Source organism: Salvelinus alpinus, chromosome 2 (assembly GCF_045679555.1).
Source record: "Salvelinus alpinus chromosome 2, SLU_Salpinus.1, whole genome shotgun sequence".
Classification (NCBI taxonomy): Eukaryota; Metazoa; Chordata; class Actinopteri; order Salmoniformes; family Salmonidae; genus Salvelinus; species Salvelinus alpinus.
The window spans coordinates 49860462-49886034 of record NC_092087.1 but is presented as its reverse complement, the minus strand read 5'-3'; the positions used below and the strand labels follow the sequence as shown (position 1 = coordinate 49886034).

Here is a 25573-nt window from a genome sequence, read left to right as displayed (position 1 = left end):
CTGTTCACGAAAATGATATTTATTCTACAATGAATTTGTCACAGGAGATTTGAGTTGTGTTACTATGTGAACTCCTAGAAACCTCAGTCTTAATGGTTGCTCTTCTTAATTCTGGAACATAATTATTGTATGTTTAATGTTTATGAGTTGGCGGTGGGAGCAACTACATGGTCAGTTAGAGTTGTGTGACGGTGAAGTCAGCTAGCTCTCCCTGTAGGGCAGACTGAAGAGGCATCAACCAGCATGCCACGGTGGGAGTAGAGCGAACACTGAGATCCACAGCAGAGTCCCTACAACGCACACACAATCCACAGCAAGGTTCTTCATTTAATAGCATAAACAGAATACCAAATACGCATCCTTGATATAGATACACAGTAGTATCACAGACTACATATGAACAGTCAGATCTCTAAACAGCTTGTGTATGATAGACAGTTAAACTTACCTGCAGTGGTGTAAAGTGATGAAGTAAAAATACTTTAAAGTAGTTTTTTGGGGGGTATCTGTACTTTACTATTTATATTTTTGACTACTTTTACTTCACTACATTTCTTAACAAAATATTGTACTTTTTACTCCATACATTTTCCTTGACACCCAAAAGTAGTCGTTACATTTTGAATGCTTAGCAGGACAGGAGAATAGTCCAAATCACGCCACTTATCAACCGAACTTCCCTAGTCATCCCTACTGCCTCTGATCTGGCGGACTCACTAAACCGACATGCTTTGTTTGTAAATGATGTCTGAGTGTTGGAGTGTGCCCCTGGCTTTCCATAAATTACAAAAACAAGAAAACGGTGCCATCTGGTTTGCTTGATATAAGGAATTTGGATGTATGTAAGGATTTATACTTTTACTTTTGATACTTAAGTATATTTTAAAACAAATACTTTTAGACTGTTACTCAAGTAGAATTTTACTGGGTGACTTTTACTTGAGTCATTTTCTATTAAGGTATCTTTTACGTTTACTCAAGTATGACAGTTGGGTACTTTTTCCACCACTGCTTACCTGGAGACGTCTACTTCTTTGTCCTGAATCTTAAGTTTCATTGCTATTCCCTGGACCTCCTCATAGGCAACAGGTGGACGAGCTGCAACACACAGTACAAATAATGTACTTACGAAAGTTCAATCAGAAAGGCAGGTCTGAATGGATCATCACTTGTCATTAATCTAGTTAACTCATAATTCACATCGCTTCCTATCTCACTCATCAGCATAGTAGGTGTTTTATATGGTAGTGTCTACAATGTCGCCTCGTCAGCATAGAGTCACGTCTCTCTTCCTCCTTTCCTATTGGCAAGCGTGCGGATTGTCATCCACCTGTTAAACGTCAACCTATAAGCATGGCACACTATGGCAATTCCACCACAGTTGCTGATGAACCTATTGGCTCACTTGTGCAATAATCACTATCCTTTCTTTCAACCAATGGGCATGAAACTAGGGGAATATTTATATGTCAGCAACAGTCTTCCAATGACTTTCCACCTCCCCACCACCAACAGCATAATAACCTTAAGGCCCGTCATTGGAACTCCTTTCCCTCAGCGGGGGGTCCGATGCCAGCTGCCCAGCATAGGGCAACCTGTCATCAGCATCTGGCTGTGAGGAGCATTCCTCGGAGATGAGGCCTACCCCAAATTATTCAATAAAATGTCCTTATTATATTCTGTTGTCATTCAGTTAAGCCTGTACTCGATTGATCTGTCACCATAAATTACAAGGCCATTATAAAGAGAGGGTCCTCTGAAGCTCAGGAGTTGTCCTATGTAGATTAGTAGGTGGAGCATGACCCTTGCAACGGCAGAATTATGGGTTTGATTTCCGGGACCACCCATCTGTAAAATGACTATTAGTTGCTTTGGATAAAAGCATTTGCTAAATGGTATATGTTGTCATATTTTATATTATACCGTGTCACTAAGTAACGTATTTTCATCTGTCACACAAAAACAAGTATTGTCAAAAATCGAAACAAACATTGTTTTCAAAAGCGTCTCATCACACATAGAAACAAAGAGAATATGTCATGACTATTGACTAGACCATAAGGATATGAAGTGGAGTGACCGATAACGTTTCACACACCCATGATCCCGATAATGTTGTCTCCTGTCGGGCGCTGCCTCAGGACGGGCCACAGGAACTTGATTCCATTCCTCCTGTAGAGCATGATGACGACCCGTGTCGACGCTATGGTGACATCCATCTCCTTGTCCCTTAGGATCAGAGACACACTGCAGGGAGAGACATAACAAGACTGAGATGTATCAATTTCATCAACAACAAAAAACGGCACCATATAAAGTACCCTATATAGCTACCATATAACAATTCCTGTCATTAGGCCACTTTAGTAATATACACTCTAGAGCTCTTTATGTCGACAACACAATACTAAATACTGAACAAGACTGAACGCTACGCTCACTATTGGCTCACTTCACTTGGTTTAACCAGGCTATGCATAAAACACCTTGCACTGCACAAAAGGCAAAATCAGAATTCTCATCACAGAAACAAAACAATAGCACAAAAGGACTTTTATTCGAAAGTATGTCGTTGGTATATGATTGAGCACCTGTCCGTTTCGCGGTTGATTTTCAGGCTCCAGGAGAAGTATGTTGTATTCTGGCCATCGTTGAAGGTGATGCCAGTAGTGTCTAACTCAATATGTTGATCGCTTCTGTAATGGATCACAATATTCTGGTAGCCTGCACTGGCTGATTGTCCAAGCTGACCATTCATAGACAACTCTGGTGAAAGACGGACACGGTTCATTCGACGATGTTTGATGAGTGAGTGGATGATGTGGAAAGGACAATGAATAATTGAATGAAAGAATTAAATAACATTTGAATTCAAAATCAAGTCACCATTGTTGGGGTCTATTAGGAGTCTGAGAGAGAGAGCCACAGGAATGTCATAGCACAGTGGCAGAGCCTGACCCTCAGCGGGCAACAGGAACCTCCGGAGAGGACTCACTGAGAGAGAGAGAGAGAGAGAGAGAGAGAGAGAGAGAGAGAGAGAGAGAGAGAGAGAGAGAGAGAGAGAGAGAGAGAGAAAGCAGAAGGGTGCTTAAGATACTGTGTGAGAAAAAACAGCAATAACCTTAGACAACATCTTAAATATTTAAAAAAATACATTTTCAGGGCGACATAAATATTTCAGTACCAGTTGTAGTTGGAGTTCTCATTGCTGGTTCAATTGGGCGAATTCGCGGAGGTTCACTAAAATCAAGTAAAGCTGAGATCCCTACACACAGTCAGAACATGAACACAAAGAATCCTACACACAGATACACACACACACAAAAATATCAAACAATATTTTTTTTTTATGTGGAAGAATTACCCATGGCAGGAAATGACTCCTGTATAGCATGACCGACATCATAATCAGTATGTTTCATCAAGCCTACGACAAAAAAAAAACACAAATTGAGCACACGTAAGCTGATGTCCAACACGTTCAGCTGTGATACAAGGGAAAGATAGTCACTTGCCGCCGCTTCTTGACGTGATTCCTCTTCCTGCCCCTCCCATTCTCCTAGCATTTCCTGTAAAGCAGGGGCAGTTGTAAAACTCATCACCGAATTTTGGGAATTGGCCAGAATTCAATCATTGCGGAAATTGTTTTCTTCTGCACTTCACTTTCACAACAGTTGAAATGGGCACACTTGCCTCTTAGTCCTTGTTCTGGGTGAAGACCAGGTAGGGAATGACAGGAGAAAAGTTGACTGAGTTAATAGTGCTGGGGGAATCCACTGATATAGCATCTATTTGTTGTTGCCATTCCTTTTGATTTGACGGTTTTCCATCCCCTTTAATCCTTTTTTCTCTCCTCTTCCCTATCATTTTTGTTTTGTTTGTGAAGTGTATTGTGACAAAATTGTCTGTAAAATTAAACTATATATTAATGACCCATTAATTTGATTAAATTATTTAGTATATACAGTTGATGTCGGAAGTTTACATTAAAACTCGTTTTTCAACCACTCCACACATTTCTTGTTAACAAACTATAGTTTTGGCAGGTCGGTTAGGACAACTACTTTGTGCATGACACAAGTCCTTTTTCCAACAATTGTTTACAGACAGATTATTTCACTTAAAATTCACTGTATCACAATTCCAGTGGGTCAGAAGTTTACATACACTAAGTTGACTGTGCCTTTAAACAACTTGGAATATTCCAGAAAATTACGTCATGGCTTTAGAAGCTTTCGATAGGCTAATTGACATAATTTGAGTCAATTGGAGGTGTACCTGTGGATTTATTTCAAGGCCTACCTTCAAACTCAGTGCCTCCTTGCTTGACATCATGGGAAAATGAAAAGATATCAGCGAAGACCTCATAAAAAAATTGTAGACGTCCACAAGTCTGGTTCATCCTTGGGAGCAATTTCCAAACACCTGAAGGTACCACGTTCATCTGTACAAACAATAGTACGCAAATATAAACACCATGGGACCACGTCATACCGCTCAGGAAGGAGACGCATTCTGTCTCCTAGAGATAAACCTACTTTGGTGCGAAAAGTGCAAATCAATCCCAGAACAACAGCAAAGGACCTTGTGGAGATGCTGGAGGAAACAGCTACAAAAGTATCTATATCCATAGTAAAACGAGTCCTATATCGACAAAACCTGAAAGGCAGCTCAGCAAGGAAGAAGTCACTGCTCCAAAACCGCCATAAAAAAGCCAGATTACGGTTTGCAACTGCACATGAGAACAAAGATCGTACTTCTCGGAGAAATGTCCTCTGATCTGATGAAAGTAAAATAGAACTGTTTGGCCATAATGACCATCGTTATGTTTGGAGGAAAACGGGGGAGGCTTGCAAGCCGAAGAACACCATCCCAACCGTGAAGCACGGGGGTGGCAGCATCATGTTGTGGGGGTGCTTTGCTGCAGGAGGGACTGGTGCACTTCAGCATCATGAGGTAGGAAAATGATGTGGATATATTGAAGCAACATCTCAAGACATCAGTCAGGAAGTTAAAGCTTGGTCGCAAGTGGGTCTTCCAAATGGACAATGACCCCAAGCATACTTCCAAAGTTGTGGCAAAATGGCTTAAGGACAACAAATCAAGGCATTGGAGTGGCCAAGCCCTGACCTAAATCCTATAGAAAATGTGTGGGCAATACTGAAAATGCGTGTGCGAGCAAGGAGGCCTACAAACCTGACTCAGTTACACCAGCTCTGTCAGGAGGAATGGGCCAAAATTCACCCAACGTGTTTTGGGAAGCTTGTGGAAGGCTACTCGAAACATTTGACCCAAGTTAAACAATTTAAAGGGAATGCTACCAAATACTAATTGAGTGTATGTAAACTTCTGACCCACTGGGAATGTGATGAAAGAAATAAAAGCTGAAATAATTCATTCTCTCTACTATTATTCTGACATTTCACATTCTAAAAATAAAGTGGTGATCCAAACTAACCTAAGACAGGGAATTAAATGTCATGAATTGTGAAAAACTGAGTTTAAATGTATTTGGCTAAGGTGTATGTAAACTTCCGACTTCAACTGTACTAATCTTAACCTGATCCCACTGATCTTGATGCTATTTATACAGGTTTTAGTGTTTGTATATGTTCACATACACTCATGGACAGTTTATTAGGTAATACCCATCTAGTATTGGGTCAGACCCGCCTTTGCCTCCAGAACAGTTTGAATTCTTTGGGGCATTGATTCTACAAGGTGTCTGAAACATCCGATGCTCAATTGGTATCAAGGAACCTAGTGTGTGACAGGAAAACATTCCCCACACCACCGCCTCTAGGCTGTACAGTTTACACCAGGAAGGATGGGGCCATTGACTCATGCTGCTTATGCCAAATCCTGACTCTGCCATCATCGTGATGCAACAGCATTTGTCAACTGTCCAGTGTTGGTGATCGTGTGCCCACTGGATCCACTTCTTGTTTTTAGTTGTAGGAGTGGAACCCGGTATGGTCGTCTGCTGCAATATCAAATCCGTGACAAGGATCGATGAGTTGTGCATTCCGAGATGCCGTTCTACACCCCACTGTTGTAATTCACCGTTATTTGCCTGTTTGTGGCCCACCTGTTGCCATTCTTGCCATTCTCCTTTGACCTTTCTGGTCATTCTCCACATACCTTTCTCATCAACTAACTGTTTTTGCCCACAGGACTGCTGCTGACTGGATGGTTTTTGTTTGTCACACCGTTCTCGGTAAACCCTAGACACTGTCGTGCGCGAAAAGCCCAGGAAGGCAATGTTTCTGAGATTCTGGATCCGGCTCACCTGACACCGGCGGTCATACCACGCTCAAAGTCTCTTAGGTCACTTATTTTGCCCATCCTAACATTCAAGTGAACAGTAACTGAATGCCTTGATGCCTGTCTGCCTGCTTTATATAGCAAGCCACGGCCACAAGACTCACTGTCTGTAGGAGCGCTCCATTTTCATGAACGGGGTGGTTACCTAATAAACTGGCCGGTGACTATATATTTTTACTGTAGTTATTTTCTTTCCATTCTGTCCAACTACAAACACACATACTGCACAGACAAATGTGTATTTCACCATCTGAGAAAAAATAGAGTTAAGTAACCGGAGAATAGATGAGAGAACGAGAGTGAAAGAGAGCGAGGGATAAAAATAGAGAGAACATTTTGGGTACAGTCAGTAGTGACTTCTGAATATAACCTAGACAAGGGCCAGGATTCAATCCGATCGCACTTCAAGCTCGCTTTATCGCAGTTTTGAACTTAATCTCGGCCAAAATAGAAGATTGAGTAAAATTAGGGGTAAGGTATTTGTCTTACCATAAAAGTCTTGGGCTGGCATTGGAGGGGGGCCTGATAAACATAACATATATTTAAAGTTCATATACAGTTTATAATGTAAAGTTTATACTCTAGATTGACAGCCTTTGGTCTTTTATTTACACCATTGACTCACACCATACATTAATTGTGTGTGTGTGTGTGTGTGTGTGTGTGTGTGTGTGTGTGTGTGTGTGTGTGTGTGTGTGTGTGTGTGTGTGTGTGTGTGTGTGTGTGTGTGTGTGTGTGTGTGTGTGTGTGTGTGTGATGATGATGATGATGGTGAGGGTAGTTTTGCTCACCGTGGGCTTGGCGGTTCAAGAATGCTGACCCGGAGAGGACTTGACTAGATCGTATCGGTTTCTCCCCCTCCTTGGGCTTGTGGGCCACCTGTGAGTCCTCTCCCTGGGGCTTGGTGACCACCATTGAGGTGAAAGGAGTCACAAAGCCGTACTTCAGACAAAGATCCAGGGCCTCCTTCTTCACCTTCTCCTTTGCCTTCCCGCTCAACTGCACCCTGAAACAAACACACACAAACACGGGTATTATAATTGTATTTGCATAAAACATTTACAAAATACGATTTTCAAAACATTTAAAGGGATAATCCATTACAGAATGAAACTCCTGTTAATTTGGTGATAGTCTATGTTCTATGAGTTGGGTAAAACATGTCTTTTCACCGTGATTTAACATCTAAGATAAGTGGTCCGTCAGTGAATTCAGGAAATCGCATTGTGCCACGTTCTCACAATAAGGTTCTTGTCAATGGAGAGAGGGAGTAACAAACATTTCATAATGCTTTGTAAAACATTACCTCCACTCCTGATTGCCATATCAGCCAATATATGGTATGGGCATACTTGTCTAGAACACATCCATCCTTTTATATCGTCATGACAAAGTATGTATTTTGCTAAGATGTGCTCAAACTAAACAGTGGACCAAATATTCAACTCAGTTTTTCTTTCAACGTCCATCACGCAACGCGATTTCTATTCTCCCCCCTTGCCGTGTGTGTGTGTGTGTGTGTGTGTGTGTGTGTGTGTGTGTGTGTGTGTGTGTGTGTGTGTGTGTGTGTGTGTGTGTGTGTGTGTGTGTGTGTGTGTGTGTGTGTGTGTGTGTGTGTGTGTGTGTGTGTGTGTGTGTGTATTGAATGAAGGTAAATAAACCCACGAATATGAATACAATTTTACATACATTTAAATGACCACATTTTCATGAATTTGATCATATCGAGAGAGGACATTCAGAAAAAGTAGGGGACTTGAACCTGCAAAACTTAATGCACTCTATCTGTAACAGATTCTAGTTCTGGTAACAGAAAACTGTATTGAGATCGGGCTTTTCTTCAGTGAGAAAATCTGCAGAATGTAGGCCCAGTTCCATCTCACTCCATATTCTCCCACTGGGCTTCATCTCCTCACCATATTTGGATGCTTCAGATTTATACATCCGGTGAAACATCTGGCACCTTGTACTATCTTTGGTATTATTGTGTGTACATTAGCTAGCTAGAAAGCATGCAAATGAGAGAGAGAGAGAGCATTGCACCGTGGGTTTTGTAGTCGACTTGAGCTGCATCAGATTTCCACAACGATTTTCACATTTTGCTCCTAACCTTATTAAAATGACAAAATGAAACTTTGTTCACAAACAATATTGTTATCATATATTTGTGTTATTTAACACTGTAAAGCATAGGAATGAATGGTTTGGGTGTAATGAACTGGAAATGTTTACGTTTGTGCTTTTCTAATAACCAATTGCTGTGTTCATGTAAGTGACTGATTGAACGTGCCTGGGAGAATTCCTCACTGTAGTATCTGCAATTTGGCAGTACGCCCAGACCCTTGTTTTGAGAAAGATATCTCAGTTTCAAGGTCTCAGCTTGGAGAGAAGAAAGCCTCGTGAGGTATTGGTCTGTCACATGCATGAACCAGTATTGGTCGGTCATATGAATGAAGCAAATGTTAATGATGAATTAATGATGAATAATGAATAAGCTAAATCATGTTATTATTACTTTCTGTGTAAGTATATAAGAGAACTAACGGGCTGCCCTTTTGGAGCTCCTGATCGACATGTGTACATGGTGCATTGAGTTGGTTAGAACCTCTCCAGCGCATTGAGAATAAAGGATGATTCATTTAATATTGACTTTGAGTGTCCCTGTGTAGAATTTCCACGACAGGTGTTTTATTCCTTGAAATTGAATTTAAAGACATATAATCTCTATTATTCTCTGAATAATGTCCAATGATTAATGTATGAATCTGAAACGTATTGATTCATTTACTTGTTACTTTTACTATCTTCATTTTTGCCAAAATAACAGGCGTTTTGGTAGTGACATCATTGTTTCGATTGTGACTTGGCATATACAGTGCCTTCGGAAAGTATTCAGACACCTTGACTTTTTCCACATCTTGTTACGTTACAGCCTTATTCTAAAATGGATTAAATTTTTAAAAATCCTCAGCAATCTATACACAGTACCCCATAATGACAAAGCGAAAACAGAAATGTTTGCAAAAAAATTCAATATACTGTATATACAGTGAGGGAAAAAAGTATTTGATCCCCTGCTGATTTTGTACGTTTGCCCACTGACAAAGAAATGATCAGTCTATAATTTTAATGGTAGGTTTATTTGAACAGTGAGAGACAGAATAACAACAAAACAATCTAGAAAAACGCACGTCAAAAATGTTTTAAGGGGGCAAAGAGACATGAATAGCTATTTATATGGGTATTTCATTTAATTGTTATTTGTCTATGCTGCATTTGTTAATGGACATAAGTGCAATGAAATGTACCGATATGTACGTATTGTTGCATGTTTTCGTAAGCCTGGGTCCCAGGAAAACACAGAATTTCTGATTTGGGTCCCAGGCTGAAAAAGTTTAAGAACACCTGCTCTAGGATGTATTTACTGCCAAAGGTGCTTCAACAAAGTACTGAGTAACTGAATACTTTACGTAAATATGATATTTTCATTTTTTTTTATATACATTTGAAAAATGTCTACAAATCAATTTTTGAAGATGACTGATTACATATTTTATTAATCAAATGTTTGTTTGTTTTTGTAAACATTTAATGTTAAAATATATCACAGAATTAATTTTAAACTTCACTCAATGTAACACTTTTGTATGACTTAATAATACAGAAATATTGACAGGAATGGGGAAAAAAAGGTGAATCTGCATTGATAAGCAAACCAAAGATGGTATTAACGATAAGTAATAAAAAAAAACTGCACTTCTAAAAGACTATTTCAGACCATAGCCTGCTGAATTTGCTAGATTTTTATAGAATAGTTTTTTGTTGTTGGCACAAATTAAAATGTGGCACTGACTCGCCCATGAATGAATGTTTCAGCATTGTCTCGATGTAGAGTTTGGCATTTGACTTATGCTCGTGCAGTTACAAATCTGCTAGAGTTAGCAGCAGGCGGATGAGCAATATCCACCGTTGTAGTATGGATGAAGCCTGAGCTGGTGTGTGAAGCTAACTGAAGCTGGTTGGGTTTAGAAAACCCTAAGTAAATCTAGCTTGCCTTGTAGGATACCTCTCTTCATAGACACAGGTGCAAACACACCCAATCACAGACAATGCCATGCAAAGCAAACTCACTCTTTGTCCAGGAGCTGCTTTACAGTGAGGTAGGCCCACAGCCTCTGGATGTGGCTGTCAGACCTGGCTTCAATGGGCTCCTTCATTGGTAATGTGTCAGAGTACATCACCCTATTGCTTTTCTGAAATAATCAAAGCATCCTCACATCACAATACTAAACATTGACTTTATTGTATATATTGACGTTTGACTGAGCTGTCTCTAAAGTACTGATATGGAGCACCTTTTTTTAATCAACATTTTGTATATTTAAAAAAAACAAAAGAACATACTAAACAAAGAACAGGACAGTGTGGAGTGATCTGACCTATGAACTTATAAAGGGGGGTAGAGCAGAGGTGACCTCACCGATATGGCTATGACTTCTGCGGTAAACATCTCTATGTTGTTATCGGGGATCTGGCCAGCCACCACGATCTCGGAGCCGTTGTAATACTGGCTGAAGTTGGTTTGGGTCAGGTTAGCCCCACCCAGATATACCATCTGCACGTCCGTCAATAGGGGTGTAGCCACCTCTTCATAAAAGCCCTGTCAATCATACAGTACAGAAGCCATTAGTCCCACCCCCTGCTCCTCCTTGTTTCCTCCCAAGTCAACTACAGTCAGATAAACGGGAAACAACCTGCTTAGATGAGATAGGATTTGATTACACTTTATTAAGGGCTCTATTTTCAACTGGGGGTAAAGAGGTGAAAGTGTCAAACGTTAGTTTGCAATTTTGTCATGTAAAAACTGTCGCACTAGTGTGCAATCCCTTTGTTGTGGCAAGCCTAAATAAGTTCAGGAGTAAACATCAAAGTCACATAAGTTGCATGGTAATAAGGGCACATATTGGTATGGGTAAAAATATCTGACATTATATATCTCTTGGAGCATGGTGAAGTTATTAATTACACTGGATGGTGCCATGACTCCTGACCCCCGGTGTGGCGCTAATACAGTCCCCATAACAGCCCTACCTGTAACAGTATTTAGACAGCATATTTAAAACAAGTTGTTGTTTCGTTTTATTCGAATTTGATTCAAATTATTCACGCTCTCTTTTTTAGCTCTTATCAATAACGATTGAATCATTCTTATTGACAACGTTTGTCCGTGGCTCAGACGTGGTGCATTTTACACTAAGCCATTATCAGTGTGAATGTTAACAATATATTTCCATATTGAACCCATGTAATTACTATTCAAAAACAAGTTCAATATATTTAGCAAATATGCGATAGGTCAGAACAAAATATATTTTGTTTCTGTAGGCTATTTAACAAACTAGCCTATAACAGACTAACATTCTAATTAGAGTTGATTACAATACATAAAAGACCGCAGATACAAAACTTGAAGCAACCACATACAGTATTTAGCCATGGGGCATGTTCTGATTGGCCAGTGAGGGATCAAGCCTCGACACACCTTCAACTTGTTTATTCATCAAAACCCAGCCCTTTCGTGCCACCGCCAGCTACTGGGCTCATAATTCTGGTTGTAAAAATAGCAAAAATATTTCTGACACGCCTTGCGTTAGGTTTGTTCAAATAAAACCTTAAAGGTTGGTTCAGCACTTTTGTATTCCAGCTAACGAAGCTCAGTTGGGATTTTTTTTAAATTGTTTTTGTTACAAGCTCAAATTATTTATGTTGAGATTTGTAAGAAATAATTACGGTCCATTGCAGTGCCACACACTGTGTGTTACCTTACCTGCAGCTGCAGAGCAGCATCAGAGTCCGTATATATTCTGCGTCCCACACCACTGTTCTCCAGCGCCATCTTCTCCAGGAAGTCAAAGTTGACATCCATTCCAAAGCCGAGACAGTAAAGGGGGAATTTCTTACCAATAGCCTCCTTTATGTTCTTGTGGATCTTTTCCAGGTTGGTCTCACCTGAGGAAAGTGAGATTGGCTTTCATTGTGTGTGTGTGTGTGTGTGTGTGTGTGTGTGTGTGTGTGTGTGTGTGTGTGTGTGTGTGTGTGTGTGTGTGTGTGTGTGTGTGTGTGTGTGTGTGTGTGTGTGTGTGTGTGTGTGTGTGTGTGTGCGCGTGCACGTGCGCGTGCGTGCGTGTGTTTTTTGTTTAATTATCCTTGTGGGTACCAGAAGTCCTCACATGGATAATAAAACAAAGACATTTTGCCAGTCCCCACAAGGAGAAATGCTATTTTAGGCTTATGGGTTAAGTTTAGGGTTACAATTGGGTTAGGTTTAGAATTTTGGTCAGGGTTAGGGTTAGGGGTTTGGGGTTAAGGTTAGGGTTTTTTGTTTTGATAAAACATTTGACCTCCCTTTTTCTCCCAAATTTCATGCTACCCAATATGTAGTTGCAGTCTTATGCCATCGCTGCAACTCCCATACGGACTGGGAAGAGGCGAAAGTCGAGAGTCATGCGTCCTCCGAAACACAACCCTGCCAAGCCGCATTACTTCTTGACACACTGCTCACTTAACCCGGAAGCCAACCACACCAATGTGTCGGAGGAGACACCGTCCAACTGGTGACCGTGTCATTGTGCATGTACCCGGCCCGCCACAGGAGTCGCTAGAGCGCAATGGGACAAGGACATCCCAGCTGGCCAAACCCTCCCCTAACTCTGATGACACTGGGCCAATTGTGAGCTGCCTCATGGGTCTCCCAGTCACTGCTGCGACACAGCCCGGGATCGAACCCGGATTTGTAGTGACTTCTCTAGCACTATGATGCAGTGCCATAGACCGCTGTGACACTCGGGACGCCCAAGGTTAGGCTTAGGGTTATGGTTAGGTTAAGGGTTATGGTTAGGGTTAGGGTTAGGATGGGAATCAATTCTTTGGTCCCCACAAGGATAGCAATACAAAACTGTGTGTGTGTGTGTGTACCTGTGGTTGGGTCTCCATCAGTGAGAAGTATAAGAAGGGAGACTGAGCCCTTTAGTGGGTGTCGGTTCAGCATGGCTGTGCCCTCCAACACAGCAGCATTGATGTCGGTGGCTAAGAAGAGAAGAGAGAGGAAAACACATCTATGGATTAGCTGCTATTGTCACCAACTAGGCTGTTGTTCATATCTGCCATTATTTTACCTTGTGTGCCCTTTAAAGGGTTAGTGAGAGCCTTTGTCAATTAAGCCCTTTATCTACTTAACCAGAGGGAGATAAACTCATGGATAACATTTTAATATATCATGCATGCTAGCTGTTCCAGTTTACTTCCAGTCATTGTGCTAGTTAGAATTGACTTGCGAAACTACCTTCAACTTCCTTCATACTGGACGCAGAGACAGAAAAATGGTATCCATGAGTTCATCTGACTCATGAGTTCACCTTGCCAAAATTTCACTATCCCTTTAAGTGCTACACAATTCTGCTATATCGTAACTGTACTGTCAGCTATGGAAATCTTTGAAAATAAGTAAGTAGGTCATGTGGAGGTGACTACTACGGGTCATACTAGGGTCACAAACGCACCGGTAGTCTTTGCCTGTGGATCTTCTCTTGACCACACAGGGTGGGTCAACTACCACTGCGCCGTAGGCCTGGATTATTCCGCGGTATGAGCCTCTTTCCCAGTGAGCGGGACTCCCTCTTCCCATCCTAGGCTGAGTTAGCAGAGAAGCTCTAGGCTCCATTTTATTAACCCGGGTCACCCCTCTTGGTCTATCTCTGCCTGCCAGAGGTTAGCTCAGTCCTTCCTACTGTTAACACTTCAAGGGTAGTTTGTGTCACAGTATATTACGCGTGAGCTGGGGCTATTTTTGTGTACAACACCAACCTTTATTTAACTTGGCAAGTCAGCTAAGAACAAATTCTTATTTACAATGACGGCCTACACCGGCCAAACCCGGACGACGCTGGGTCAATTGTGCGCCGCCCTATGGGATACCCAATCACGGCCGGTTGTGATACAGCCTGGAATCAAACCGGGGTGTCTGAAATGGTGCCTCAAGCACTGAGTTGCAGTGCCTTAGACCGCTGCGCCACTCGGGAGAAATCCAATATTTATCTGCGCCATGGTCCGGCTTACTACGTGTCATCCCGCCTTTCACGCAACCACAGTGTCATGACGTTGGCCTGAATCCGGCATAGCCAAAGACACGACAACAGGGTTATACGATTTTTATAAGCTCGGCATACTCTCAGACATTCCTGCTAGCGGCTTGTCTTCCCTTTCTAGTTTACCCTCATGGGTGAGTCACACTCGCTGCCCCGGGTATAGGGTTTCAGCTAAGACTCATTTCTTGAAATAATTTCCTAGCTGAAAGCAGGGGTTCAACACTTTGTCTGAGTAAGGACAAACTATAGATACCCAGTGCTCCTTTTGTATCTTTTTACACAGTTACCCCCTGTGGTTTCCTGTTCGAGCCCACGATATGGTCTGGGGACACCTAAGGTGAACCCCCTGAGCCTGTAGTTGTTGCAACGCTACTCTTCTTCTTCAGCATTTTATTCAATAAGTAATTTAACTAGTTAATGAAAACCAGTAACACTTCTCTTTTGGTTCCACAGTTTCACAAATGATGGATTTCATTGTTTTTTTTGTATGGCAATTATAATGCAAAAGCTTCTAAGTTCTGTTCTGACCTTACACCAAAAGTCGTTTCACTTCTAATACATCAATCAGCTCCTGATCCGTCTTCCCAAGAATCTCCTCTCCGCTCTTTCCCTACCTTTTACATTGGTAGTTATACCCCTTCATTTCCAAGCCCATGCCTCCTTTGACTACAGCCACGCGAGACATCCTCTCCCTTACACGTGACATTTAGGCAAAGTTACATAACGCATTGTCTCCTTTACACGTGACGTCTACACAGAGTCAGGTAACACATTGGTTCCTTTGTAGGTGATGACAATCTGTGGTGTCATCTGCTTCATGACCCACATGCTATCAGGCAATTCTACCAACTCCATCCCAGGGCCGAGATCTGACGTGGATGTCGCCATATGAGATGAACCTCCGCCTTCCAGCAGAGGAACATCTGCATACAGTCTACCCGCACCGGTCATTTCTTCTCTGCCTTTGACTGGCTCCTGCCGCTCTCTGGCTGCAGCTGCTTGTGGTTGAGGCCTCTTCCTCTCCCTTTTTCCGTTTCCTCTTATCTTTTTTTGTTTCAGTGTTACTAGAGTCTTGTCTGTAAGTAATAATTGTACCTCCTCTTTCATGGATGTTTCGTGCGAAGCTCTTAGCAGCCTCCAGGTTGTCCTGGTTGGCCGGCAGCAGCTCCTTCCTCCAGGTAGACACTGAGCTGTCGAACGTGATCAGGCCAAAGTGGTCGTCCTCCGCCAGGTCTCCCAGGATCTTCAACAAGGCCTCACGGGTCTGACAGATCGCAGTGCAATCAAAATACAATCATATGCAACCAATTAACCACTCAATCAATATGCATTGTCCCCTTCATTGAATGTAAATATGTGGTGTATGTGTACATTGCTTAAACGCTAAGCCTTCAGCTGCATTACAACAGGCAACACACAGACACACACAAACCTGCTCCATTTTCCTGCCATTCATGGAGCCACTCCGATCGATGATGAAGACCACATTCTTTGGAATGCGTGGTAGGTCACTGGGGGCAAAGTGATGGACAAAATACCCCTCTGACTCCTGAAGAGGGAATGAGAGACAGTGATTAAATGATAGGGAAGAGATGAAGAAGTAATGCCAGAAAGAGGATGGAAGAAGGGTACATTGAGATCTCCCATGGATGTTTTCCTGTGGACGTCATAGGCGATGACCAGGTCTCCATTCAGGCCCTGCTCTCCACAGCTTTCACACTGGCTCTGCTGCTCCTTGCTGGGGTAGAAATGTACCCAGGCCTGGGGAGGAGTTGGTAGTTTACGGTTATGCTTTTCAAAACACACCCTGCTTTACCCTACCCTGTTAGAATGAGCTAATTCGTATTAGCATGAACATATCCAGAGGTGTGAAAATGTACATTTAAGTAATTTAGTAGACTCTCTTATCCAGAGCAACTTATCGGAGCAATTAGGGTTGAGTGCCTTGCTCAAGGGCTCATAAACAGATTTTTTTACCATGTAATGTATTGGGGTCTGGACTTTTCTGTTGGTTAGCTCTACATTACCCTGTTTTGGACATTACCTCACTTGAAGCATGTGTTTTGGTGATGGCATTTGCCAGTGCTTTGGTGCTCAGCCCTCCTGTTATCTCCAGGAAGTTAATGTCTGGTCGCTCATTGATGTACACATCAATCTGGCCATAAGGAAGAGACAGAAAAAAGGAGCAAGAAAACACAACATCAACCCAAATATCAAATGACTCATCGATCATTGGTCAGTGCTCTCTCTCTCTCTCTCTCTCTCTCTCTCTCTCTCTCTCTCTCTCTCCCTCCTCTCCTCTTCTCTTCTCTCCCTCTCACCTTGAAGTCAGCAACAGGTTGCATGGGTTGAGCATGGATCAGCAGCTCGTACTTGCCCAGTCGGCGTTTCAGCAGCTCCTCATAGGTCAGTTCAAAGGTCACCTTACTGAGCGCGGCCACAGTCACAGATGTCTTAAACTCCTCAAGGGTCCTCCCCACTGAACTTTAGGAGACAAAAAGGGGTACCGTCTAATACATAACAACACATGCATACTGTAGACACAGATACACAGACACACACACACACAGGGGCGGCCCTAGCCTTTTTTGCCATTTGTTTTTGTGATGGGGTGGAGAGAAAATGTTAAAATGTTTCATACTAATTTCCTACAACTCTACACATTTTGCCATGACTAATGCCATGTCCATACATTTTGAACATGGCATTAGTCATGGCAAAATGTGTAGAGTGACTAACAAAGTCAATGGTGGAGGTCAGGGCCCCTGGACATGTGCCCTGGGTGCCTGGTCAATAATTTGACCATGATTACAGTACGACAAGGTTTAGATAGTCATGCACACACCCACACACACCTGACTATGCCAGCGCTTTGACCACGAGACACTGCCTGAGTGTACTGCTGCTGAGCCTCCTCCTTCTGTTTCACAACCCCATCATACGTCTGCCCCTCAATGGTCCTGAGAAAGACAGGAACGGAGGAGGGGAGAGAGAGAGCGAGAGAGAGAGCGAGAGCAAGAGTGAGAGAGAGAGCGAGAGAGAGAGAGAGCGAGAGCAAGAGTGAGAGAGAGAGCGAGAGAGAGAGAGAGAGAGAGAGAGAGGTAGGGTTACTGTATGTGTGAGCATTTTTGTAATATTTGATGTAATATGTGTGTAAACTCATCTTAGACAGTGAAACATTCATGTAGACCTACATTTTGAATTTACTGATGAAAGCATTCTTGGGAATCTTGACATGGAATTCTATTTCCTGTGACTGGTTGATCCGATTGGCAACCCGGCTGGTGATGATAGTGGTTGCATAGCGACTGGTCACTGTGGAGTTCATGTGAAAGCTGTAGATGTCCCAGTCCCTGTTCTATAAAGGATAATGAAGCAACATCAACCCACTGGGCATACCAAAAATGTTCAAACACAAACTTTAAGAGCACATTAAATACAGTTTGAGTTTCGGTTGAGTTGGAGACGCGAATCCAACATATCAATTATTAATTTGTAGACAAACTGGAATTAAAGCCGGACGGAGCTATCCAAGCAGAGGATACATCTCCTTCAAATGTCGATATGTGGTTGCGTTGACAAGCAAACGCAACTAGATATCACTAAATATAACATTTTAAATCAACCAGCGCTTGAAACCCAATGCATATTGTATTGTCTATTTTGATTTAATTCAGGGTTGAATTGAAACAATAGTTGTTAATGACTTTGCAATTCATATATAGACTTACAGCGCTGTGAAAAAAGTATTTGCCCCCTTCCTGATTTCTTATTTTTTTGCACATTTGTCACACTTAAATGTTTCAGACAATCAAACTAATTTTAGTATTACATAAAGATAACCCAAGTAACCACAAAATGCAGTTTAAGTGATAATTGTACTTATTAAGGGAAAAAAATCTATCAGAACCTTCATGGCCCTATGTGACAAAGTAATTTCCCCCCCCCCCCCTTGTTAAATCATGAATTTACTGTGGTTAATCACATTTTTTGGAAAGCTGAGTTCAATTTCACTAGCCACACCCAGGCCTGATTACTGCCAGACCTGTTGAATCAAGAAATCACTTAAATAGAACTTGTCTGACAAGGTGAAGTAGGCCAAAAGAGCTCAAAAAGCAAGACATCATGCCGCGATCCAAAGAAATTCAGGAACAGATGAGAAACAAAGTAATTGACATCTATCAGTCTGGAAAGGGTTACAAAGCCATTTCTAAAGCTTTGGGACCACAGCGAACCACGGTGAGAGCCATTATTCACAAATGGAGAAATTTGGAACAGTGGTGAACCTTCCCAGGAGTGGCCAGCCTACCAAAATGACCCCAAGAGTGTAGTGACGACTCATCCAAGAGGTCACAAAGAACCCACAACAACATCTAAAGAACTGCAGGCCTCACTTGCCTCAGTTAAGGTCAGTGTTCATGACTCAACCATAAGGAGACTGGGCAAAAATGGTATCCATGGCAGAGTTCCAAGGCGAAAACCACTGTTGACCAAAAATAACAAAGGCTCATCTCACTTTTGGCAAAAAACATCTTGATGTTGAGATGAGCCTTTATGTTATTTTTGGTCAACAGTGGTTTTCGCCTTGGAACTCTGCCATGGATGCCATTTTTGCCCAGTCTCTTTCTCAAGACTTTTGGGAAAATATTCTGTGGACTGACGAGACAAAAGTTGAACTTTTTGGAAGGTGTGCGTCCCGTTATATCTGGTGTAAAAGTAACACAGCATTTCAGAAAAAGAACATCATACCAACAGTCAAATATGGTGGTAGTGTGATGTTCTGGGGCTGCGTTGCTGCTTCAGGACCTGGACGACTTGCTGTGATTGATGGAACCATATTCTGCTCTCTACCAAAAAATCCTGAAGGAGACTGTCCGGCCATCAGTTCGTGACCTCAAGCCGAAGCGCACTTGGGTTCTGCAGCAGGACAATGATCCAAAACACAAGTCCACCTCTGAATGGCTTAAAAAATAAAAATAATACGGTTTGAGTGGCCTAGTCAAAGTCCGGACTTGAATCCGATTGAGATGCTGTGGCGTGACCTCAAAGGCGGTTCATGCTCGAAAACCCTCCAATGTGGCTGAATTAGAACAATTCTGCAAACAAGAGTGGGCCAAAATTCCTCCACAGCGATGTGAAAGACTCATTGCCAGTTATCTCAAACGCTTGATTGCTGTTGCTGCTGAGGGTGGCACAACCAGTTATTATGTTTAGGGGGCAATTCGTTTTTCACATAGGGCCATGAAGGTTCGGCTAGCTTTTTTTTCCCTTAATAAATAAAATCATCACTTAAACTGCATTTTGTGTTTACTTTGGTTATCTTTGTGTAATATTTAAATTTGTTTGATCTGAAACATTTAAGTGTGACAAATGTGCAAAGAAATCAGGAAGGGGGCAAATACTTTTTCACAGCACTGTATATAGCATCATTGATGATAAAGTATGGTGACATTTAATTAGTCTCTGTTAAACCTACCCTTTGGAATGACTTCAATAGCATCAGTGTATCTTTTTCGTTGTTAAGTGGAGATATCTCAACAATCGTTCTCACAATGGAACATTGGTAACAGTCAGTGACAAATATCATCGCTGGTCTTGGATAAAACCCTGGACCAAAGGGTAGCTGTAGATACAGATCAATTCTCCAGTAGGAGGTGCTGCCCAGCCTATAGTTTTTTTCTGACAGTGGATGTAACGTTGAAGATCTGGCGTTGTACAAATTCAACATATTTTTTTGTCTAAGGTTTGTCTATGTTGAAATTTGGTTACCATCATGATGTAATCCTGTGGTTGAAATTTCCCCCAGTGTACGTGGATAACTTTTTTTCAAATGCAATGTATTTCCCACATAGATTCCATGTCACAACACATTGACAAACAACGTTGAAACAACGTTGATTCAACCAGTGTGTGCCTAGTGGGCACACTGTTTACCATCAGACAACATTTGAATACATATGCAGTCTTTTTATTGCGTGTGTCACGTCATAGCATTATTTCTAAAAATGAAATGCTTCGTTGGAATTCCAATGTAGTATTTAAGCATTACGTTTATCAATTACCATTACAAATTAGCATTTAATGACTGCGTTTATCATTTTTGCGTCCCGATTTTAGAGATTGAATTGTAGAATGAGCACTGATAACACTCTGTAATATGTTGGCATGCTGTGGCTTGACACTGACATGCAAAACAAAAAGGACTACATCTGTACACTCACTCACATGCGTGTGAGGAGGCAGGAGAGGGTGGCAGTTTAATAAACTATCTCCTGTATGTTTGTAATTAAGAGGACCTGGGCAGGCAGGCAGGCAGAGCCTAATGTTTCTCACAACAGGGATATAAGCTTGCACTTACACACACAGAGAGGGTATTACTTACTAAATATACCCAGTAACACACAACTTTATGTAGGCAGTGTCTGGATTTCTTGTGTTAGAGAATCTTTGGTGAGGACATATTGACCACTCTTAGGGTCAACATGGGGAAGGTGAGACGAGGGCCGAGTGCAGCAGAGGGGAACACTGTCACATGGGACTCTGATTGAGCTCTGACATTGATTAAACGCCCCTTGATTCACAATGTCATCCCGCTCCATACGCATTAAGTGTGTGTGTGTGTGGCTTGCGTAACAGTACTAGTACTGTATGTCCAGCCATGGTGGTCTATGAAAAGGGTCTCCCCCTTCATTCATTTCTTTGTTTACTCATGCCTTTCTTTCCATTCAACATTATTCCCACCGCCTCAGTAAGGGATGTCACAGTGTTTCTCTCTCTCTCTGTCCCCTTCTCTCTCCTTGTTCTCTTTCTGTCTGTGTGAACAAGGGCTTATCGGCGGCTCTGTCACTCTCTCCACCTCCACCATTCAGCCCCTGACCCCCACACTCGGATAATTATCTCCCTCCACCGCCCCAGCTCCCAGCCTTCAGTAAGCCCACTCCACCGCTCTCTCTTTACTTTATCACTCTCTTTCTCTACCCTTTACTCTCCCTATTTACTTTCCTTTTCACCACCCCCCCACCCTGGTCCATACTCTCTCTCCCTAGCTGTCACAGGCCCTAAGTGAGCTAGGGATCATCCATGACGGTCAGGGGGGTGGCGTGTGTGTGTGTGTGTGTGTGTGGGGGGGGGGGGATGGTATGTGAGTCTGGAAAGACAGAGGTTAGTTGGATAGCAGACTGTACAGGGCCCATCACCTGCTCCATTGTTTACATACTGTAGATCCAGAACATACTGAAAACACTCCACGTGGCCGGTATAGCTGAACCCAATTTTATGATCACAATGACAACAGCCAGGTCACCCGTGATACAAGTCAGTATTTGACGTCCATCAATGTCTGAGGACATCAGGAGATGATGTGGAAACCAACCACTAGGGGCAACAGTGAGCACTCTTACCTTCAAATAGTTTTCGGTTTTAATAGGGCACTGTGGACAGGGATAGCGAATAGGCGTAAGCATCTGCCTCTGATTATAAAGGTTGCAATTTACAATCCAGTGATAGAATTATGTATTTTTTGCCTATCCCAAACCTTAACCCTAACCTGAGAAATTCTGAGTTAATGCTTACACTTAAACTTAAACACTTCGAAATGTGACGTTTGCAACAACTTTGTCATTTGACGTTTGAGAAACATGTCTGAACGTCTAATTCTGACATGAGACTGAGTGCTAGTTGATGACGCGTACACACGCACAGACACACGCAGGCACACACACTGTACACACAAGCAATCCCACCATTTACAAATACATAACCAGCAGAACTCAAGATTAGTATATCTGAAACCTGATTGGTCTCGCACTGATTACAACTACTTTTTGTTTGACTGCCCTCTAGACTCATACACGCCCACATACTCTCAAATGAGAAAAAGCATTGACCAGTCGTTCTTTCACCCCAGGTGTTTGTTTGTATAGCTAGGAGACATGGTGCACCCTGTTTTCAAGGGACTGGACAGGGCAAAGAAGCAAAGCAACCAGGACAGCTATAGACCTCACCTAGTCTAACACGGTCTAGCTCAATCTGACCCCTTCAACTTGAGGTATCTTGAACTGTTCTATTTTGTGCTTTCTGTGCCCCCAAAGCTGTGAACAAAAGACACATCTGAGCTGATGTAACTAATCAAACACACACGGTCACATTTACATGCAGGCAAATCAACACAATCGAAAACAATATTACATTTACGTTTTAGTCATTTAGCAGACGCTCTTATCCAGCGCGACTTACACGAGCAATTAGGGTTAAATGCCTTGCTCAAGGGCACGTCGACCAATTGTTCACCTAGTCGGCTCAGGGATTCAAACCAGCAAAGTTTGGGTTACTGGCCCAACGCTCTTAACCACTAGGTAGAGTACCTTCCCCACTGTTACCTGTGTGTGACCCTACCTTATTGGTTGGTGCTGTGGTAACGCAGGCCAGCAGCAGCCCAAGGAGCCCGACTCCTACAGAGACTCCCTTCATCATGACCTCGGCAGAAATGAAGCCCCACAAAACACACCCAGCCTTTTAAAGAAGAGCACAGGATATTATTGGCCAGCAAACAGAGTACACAGCAGTCAGTCATTCATCCACCATTTACTGACTATGACGTGCTCGTGTTGAAATGTAGCAGTAACATCTTTTTTTTTTAAATGACGTCCTAAAGGTTGACTCAGCACTTTTATATTCCAGCTAAGGAAGCTCAGTTGGGATTTTTTTAAATTGTTTTTGTTACAGACTCAAATTATTTATGTTGATTTGTAAAAAATAATTATAATCCATTGCAGCGCCACATACTGTGTCACCTTACCTTCAGCTAATGGTCACGTGAAATTTGACTGCCGTCATGACTCGTGATCGCCGGTGTGGCATTAATACGTTCACTGTAACAGCTCTATTAAATACTGAACATATATTTCAGAAAATATGAAAATAATGCTTGTGGGACTAGAATGTTTTTTTGGGGGATGTACATCTGTCCAAAGGATAGATAGCTAGCCATATGCTAGCTATGGGGATTCATTAAAGACCAAAATAAGTCTAACTTGACCAACACGAAACAGTCACAACTAAAACAATTAGCTTTGTTTTGCTATTGACACTTGATTGTTAATTGACTTTCTTTACATTTATTGAGAGAAAAAAACATCTGAAATGATAATCTACATTAAACGCATAGATAAATATTTATATTTTGGATCCTATTGATTGTGATAATAATTTGTCAATCACATGTGCCGCATTAGTTACGGTATCAATTAAGTAAGCAACTAAGTTCACAATTTATACAGTATACCAGGTCACTACGGAAACACCTCTTAGTTTGCCAAAATAAAGATAGGAAAAGAGAATTTAAACATCTAACAAAAAACAATGTATTTCATGCATAAGAAATTTCAGAATCCGACAATCAACATTTTACAGAGAACTATAAAGATTATATTTCTCTAAATTCAGGTTTTGATAATCAGATAAAGAAGTCATGTTTTTAAATGTAATGTTTGTTGTACATTTTGAAAGCAGATAAAATGTCCCAAATTAATTTGTAATATAAGTATGTACATGCTTATAATCAAATCAAATCAAATTGTATTTGTCACATACACATGGTTAGCAGATGTTAATGCGAGTGTAGCGAAATGCTTGTGCTTCTAGTTCCGACAATGCCGTAATAACCAACAAGTAATCTAACCTAACAATTCCACAACTACTACCTTATACACACAAGTGTAAAGGGATAAAGAATATGTACATAAAGATATATGAATGAGTGATGGTATAGAACGGCATAGGCAAGATGCAGTAGATGGTATAGAGTACAGTATATACATATGAGATGAGTAATGTAGGGTATATAAACATAGAGTGGCATAGTTTAAAGTGGCTAGTGATACATGTATTACATAAAGATGGCAAGATACAGTAGATGATATAGAGTACAGTAAATACATATACATATGAGATGAGTAATGTAGGGTATGTAAACATTATATTAAGTGGCATTGTTTAAAGTGGCTAGTGATACATTTTTACATAATTTCCATCAATTCCCATTATTAAAGTGGCTGGAGTTGAGTCAGTATGTTGGCAGCGGCCACTAAATGTTAGTGGTGGCTGTTTAACAGTCTGATGGCCTTGAGATAGAAGCTGTTTTTCAGTCTCTCGGTCCCTGCTTTGATGCACCTGTACTGACCTCGCCTTCTGGATGATAGCGGGGTGAACAGGCAGTGGCTCGGGTGGTTGTTGTCCTTGATGATCTTTATGGCCTTCCTGTGACATTGGGTGGTGTAGGTGTCCTGGAGGGCAGGTAGTTTGCCCCCGGTGATGCGTTGTGCAGAACTCACTACCCTCTGGATAGCCTTATGGTTGTGGGCGGGGCAGTTGCCGTACCAGGCGGTGATACAGCCCGACAGGATGCTCTCGATTGTGCATCTGTAGAAGTTTGTGAGTGCTTTTGGTGACAAGCCGAATTTCTTCAGCCTCCTGAGGTTGAAGAGGCGCTACTGCGCCTTCTTCACAACGCTGTCTGTGTGGGTGGACCAATTCAGTTTGTCCGTGATGTGTACACCGAGGAACTTAAAACTTTCCACCTTCTCCACTACTGTCCCGTCGATGTGGATAGGGGGGTGCTCCCTCTGCTGTTTCCTGAAGTCCACAATCATCTCCTTTGTTTGTTGACGTTGAGTGTGACGTTATTTTCCTGACACCACACTCCGAGGGCCCTCACCTCCTCCCTGTAGGCCGTCTCGTCGTTGTTGGTAATCAAGCCTACCACTGTAGTGTCGTCCGCAAACTTGATGATTGAGTTGGAGGCGTGCATGGCCACGCAGTCGTGGGTGAACAGGGAGTACAGGAGAGGGCTCAGAACGCACCCTTGTGGGGCCCCAGTGTTGAGGATCAGCGGGGTGGAGATGTTGTTACCTACCCTCACCACCTGGGGGCGGCCCGTCAGGAAGTCCAGGACCCAGTTGCACAGGGCGGGGTCGAGACCCAGGGTCTCGAGCTTGATGACGAGTTTGGAGGGTACTATGGTGTTAAATGCTGAGCTGTAGTCGATGAACAGCATTCTCACATAGGTATTCCTCTTGTCCAGATGGGTTAGGGCAGTGTGCAGTGTG

The 25573-nt window shown here is 42.2% G+C and overlaps 1 protein-coding gene across 8 annotated transcripts; it reads right to left on the bottom strand.

The window, feature by feature from the left end:
* Positions 1-3: 3 nt before the first annotated feature.
* On the bottom strand, positions 4-23020 carry LOC139564175 (inter-alpha-trypsin inhibitor heavy chain H3-like). 8 transcript variants are annotated; one of them, XM_071383438.1, is made up of 23 exons: positions 22863-23020; positions 17663-17826; positions 17324-17428; positions 16790-16952; positions 16513-16623; positions 16101-16229; positions 15901-16017; positions 15564-15732; positions 13300-13410; positions 12152-12333; positions 10805-10984; positions 10456-10577; positions 7116-7330; positions 6814-6846; positions 3694-3723; positions 3516-3569; positions 3365-3427; positions 3185-3265; positions 2887-2994; positions 2592-2766; positions 2099-2247; positions 1017-1098; positions 4-290 (listed from the first exon to the last, which is right to left on the bottom strand). In XM_071383438.1, the coding sequence occupies exons 1-23, from the start codon at positions 22938-22940 to the stop codon at positions 176-178; spliced, it is 2736 nt and encodes a 911-aa protein (XP_071239539.1). In that variant the 5' UTR covers positions 22941-23020; the 3' UTR covers positions 4-175. The 8 variants fall into 8 exon arrangements, with proteins under 8 accessions (XP_071239539.1, XP_071239547.1, XP_071239553.1 ...); XM_071383446.1 differs by having other exon boundaries at positions 3185-3256; XM_071383452.1 differs by lacking the exon at positions 3694-3723.
* Positions 23021-25573: the final 2553 nt, after the last annotated feature.